We start from the raw sequence: 3,479 nt of genomic DNA, 5'->3' as shown, positions 1-3,479 counted from the left end.
ACTTATAACAAATACAAATATTCTCTCTTAAGCCTAAACTGACTTAAGCATCGGAGAGCTAATCGGACAAACCGTCCGATTAGCCATCTACACTGTTTTGCAGGATTAACGCCGTCGAGATGCCGGAATCCATCAATAATGAGTATATTTATCATTTATTATCATGATAATTGTATGATTTTCTTACAGATTTCTACTCCAAACAATTTTACAAATGAAAAAGTGTATGATAGTGAAAAGTTTATGATAATCAGTATGTTACTCATTTGAGAATTATATGATATTAACATGATAAGGGTATGATATGAGTATGATTTTAAAATGATCTTAAAAAGTATAATATAATATGATAAGCATATGATAACATATGATAAGCATATGATAACATGTTTTTAAAACTTTTGACAGATTATTATTCCAAATTCATAATAAGTGTATGATAATTAAATGACAAGTATATGATAATCAGAATATTCATCATTTATTATTATGATAATTGTAAGATTTTCTTACAGATTACTACTCCAAACAGTTTTACAAATGAAAAGTGTATGATAATAATTTTTGAATTGTTAAATTTTTATTAAATGAAAAAATGAAATGGAATATTTCAATTACATAATAGCATTTCAAATCTTTCAAATCTTTACATAATAGCAGTTCTATTTCTTTTTTGACATATTCCTACAAGTTTTACGATTATGTCCATAAGCTCTACACCTTGTACACCTGTTCTGTGTTTGATGTTCTACTATTCCTTTTATTCTTCTCTTCTTTGGCCTTCCTACTTTAATTCTGCCAACAGGAGGTAAGACAATATAATTTTCTACCTCAGTAGGTATATCCCATGTGTCTTCTTTATTTACAGGGAATACAACTTCTTCATATGTAGCAAGCATCTCTTCATTTGTGAATTAATTTGAGCAGTATTCTTGTGGGTCTTGATGTTTGTCATAGCATACAGCAGAAGCATGCCTACAAGGAAGCATATCTACTTGAAATTTGTTGCATGTGCAAGTCCTATCCTTCATGTTAACAGTAAAGTACTTCCCAAGTCAATCACACTGAATATGTATTCATCTGAAGTTCCATCCACCTGATGACCAGAAGATAAAATTCAACATATGATAAATCAATGATAATGTTATGATAGTCAGATGATAAGTTTATGATAGTTAGATGATAAGCTTTGGATAGTCAGATGATAAGTTTTGGATAGTCAGATGATAATGTTTATGATATTATGATATTAAGATGATAACCATGAATTTAAGCTAATTTATGATTTACCTTGAGTTCCATTGATTCTAAGTAGTTTTCCCTGAGAAGAGTTTCATATTTAGTTGACAACTTTGTGAAAGTTCCTTTAGCAAGATTTTTGTTTTTGCAGCTCCATCTTTGAACCAAGTTCCTTAAGTATTCCATAAGCATTGTAACTGGTAATTCTCTTGCTCTGTTAACTGTTGCATTAAATGACTCTGCTGTATTAGATGTCAAAATATTGTACCTTTTGTTCACAGAATGTGATACTGCCCACTTTTTCAATCCAACCCCATTGAGATATTCTGTAAATTTTGGACTGATCTTGTGTAGTTCGTCCATATGTATTTTGAACTCTGTTTTTGTATAAGATCTTGCAGCTTCCATGAAGAGATCTTTAATTTTCTTGTGCTGTTTCTTGAATTTGTATTTCACATTATTCAGTAAATGATAAATGCAAATGTCATGTTGAACTTCTCCTTCAAAAACACTCTCTATTGCTTTTTTGATGCTGTCGTGTCTGTCTGAAATTATACACATTTCCTCTCTTACACCAAACACAGATTTGATGTTAGTGAAAAACCAATTCCATGATGCATCATTTTCTGAATCAGTAACTGCAAATGCAAGGGGGAATATTTTTCCTGCAATATATAATATTATATTAAATTCATATATGCAATAAAATAAGATAATGATAATGCTATTCCAATATTATGATACTGATATGATAATATTATGATAATGATAATGCTATTCCAATATTATGATAATGATATGATAATATAATGATAATGATAATGCTATGATAAGCAGATGATAATTGTGTGATAATGTAAATATATTGTGATAATATTATGATAATCCTATCTAACTCTATTATCATCAGAAGATTATAGGATGAAACAATTATGATAATGTAATGATAAAGTCATGAATAATTTGATTATAAGTATTATTTGCTTACCAGCTGCGTCATGCGTTGAAGCTGAAAAAAGAGTACCTCCATATGGTCCATTCAAAAAGGTTCCATCCACAATCATAATAGGAATACAGTGATTCCATCCACTTATTGATGCCTTCAGTGACATGAAAGCATAGAGAAATGAATTATTCTCATCTTTTTTCAACATTACAATTGAACCTGGATTTGTTTGCTGTATCATGTAAAAGTATCTTGGTAGTTGAGCAAATGAATTTTCCGGTTTTCCTCTTAGAAGCTCCATTGTTCTTTCTCTACATTTCCAAGCCTTCCAGTAATCCAACTTAATGCGATAATCATTTCTCATATCTCTGATTATGTCATTAGGTGTATAAATTGTCTTGACATCCAACATATTTGGTTTTATGATTTTTGCTATTGTTCTTGAGCTGACATATTTGTTTTTCCCCATTCTGACCTCCAATGAACATGTATGACTATTACTGAATGTTCGCACCTGAAACATTTTGGTATGTCCAATTCTTTATGCATAAAATTTCCATTCACAATAATCATCGATGCATTTTAACCGGTACTGTCTTGTGCAGGATTTTACAACCTGTATCATTTATGATATGTGTATGATAATTAGTGATATGATAATAGAAAAGATAAACAGATTATTGTATTTTTTAAAAAAAAGATTAAAATAAAAGGATATAATATAATATTACCTTGTATTGAAAATGGTCTGCTAATCCATACAGACTCATATCTGTTATTAGTGTCTCTTTGTCTATGAATATCCCTCCTTCTTCTATTTTCTGATTTACTTGTATGTTTGGAGCAATATCTTCTTCAAAATCATGTTCAAGAAGATTTTTTTGAAGGTCGCATAGGAGGTTTGCATATTCAATCATATCCATATTTGTGTTAGATATTTCTTTTGATCCATATGACTGATCATAGAGCGGTGATGTCTTCATAAACAAAACTTGAACTGTTTTATTTGTTTGCAGCTGATGATGATGATGACTCCATTAACTGCCTAGATTCTATTTTATTAATAACAACACAAATTGGATATTTTGTGAAATTAATTTCATTCTTCTTTAACTCTAAATAGAATCTGAGACTTCCTTCGTCTTCAATTTTCATTGGAGGATAATTGTCACGTATCAGAAATTTTATATCTAACTGTACTGCACTATCTTGTAGAAGCAAACGTTGATATACTATTTCATAAAAATCTTTGAATGTGCAGTCCATTTCCAATAAAAGTCCTGTTATTTGGAAG

At 29.8% G+C, this 3,479-nt stretch overlaps 1 protein-coding gene across 1 annotated transcript; it reads right to left on the bottom strand.

Moving 5' to 3' along the window:
* Positions 1-1,027: 1,027 nt before the first annotated feature.
* LOC126668353 (uncharacterized) lies at positions 1,028-3,168 on the bottom strand. The gene is made up of 4 exons (XM_050361560.1): positions 2,917-3,168; positions 2,228-2,699; positions 1,291-1,904; positions 1,028-1,096 (listed from the first exon to the last, which is right to left on the bottom strand). The coding sequence occupies exons 1-4, from the start codon at positions 3,166-3,168 to the stop codon at positions 1,028-1,030; spliced, it is 1,407 nt and encodes a 468-aa protein (XP_050217517.1).
* Between the last annotated feature and the right edge of the window lie 311 nt (positions 3,169-3,479).

This window comes from Mercurialis annua, linkage group LG1-X, assembly GCF_937616625.2.
Source record: "Mercurialis annua linkage group LG1-X, ddMerAnnu1.2, whole genome shotgun sequence".
NCBI classification, from domain to species: Eukaryota; Viridiplantae; Streptophyta; class Magnoliopsida; order Malpighiales; family Euphorbiaceae; genus Mercurialis; species Mercurialis annua.
The sequence above is the reverse complement of the archived record's forward strand: the minus strand, read 5'-3'. Positions and strand labels throughout refer to the sequence as shown.

What these genes read in the sequence shown, in the direction of transcription:
- LOC126668353 (XM_050361560.1), bottom strand. Translation starts at nt 3,168, where the DNA reads ATGAAGACATCACCGCTCTATGATCAGTCATATGGATCAAAAGAAATA. An exon ending in TTCAACGCATGACGCAGCTG is followed by an intron (nt 1,905 to 2,227) that starts GTAAGCAAATAA and finishes TATATATTGCAG; the next exon opens with GAAAAATATTCCCCCTTGCA. An exon ending in TAGAATCAATGGAACTCAAG is followed by an intron (nt 1,097 to 1,290) that starts GTAAATCATAAA and finishes TCTGGTCATCAG; the next exon opens with GTGGATGGAACTTCAGATGA.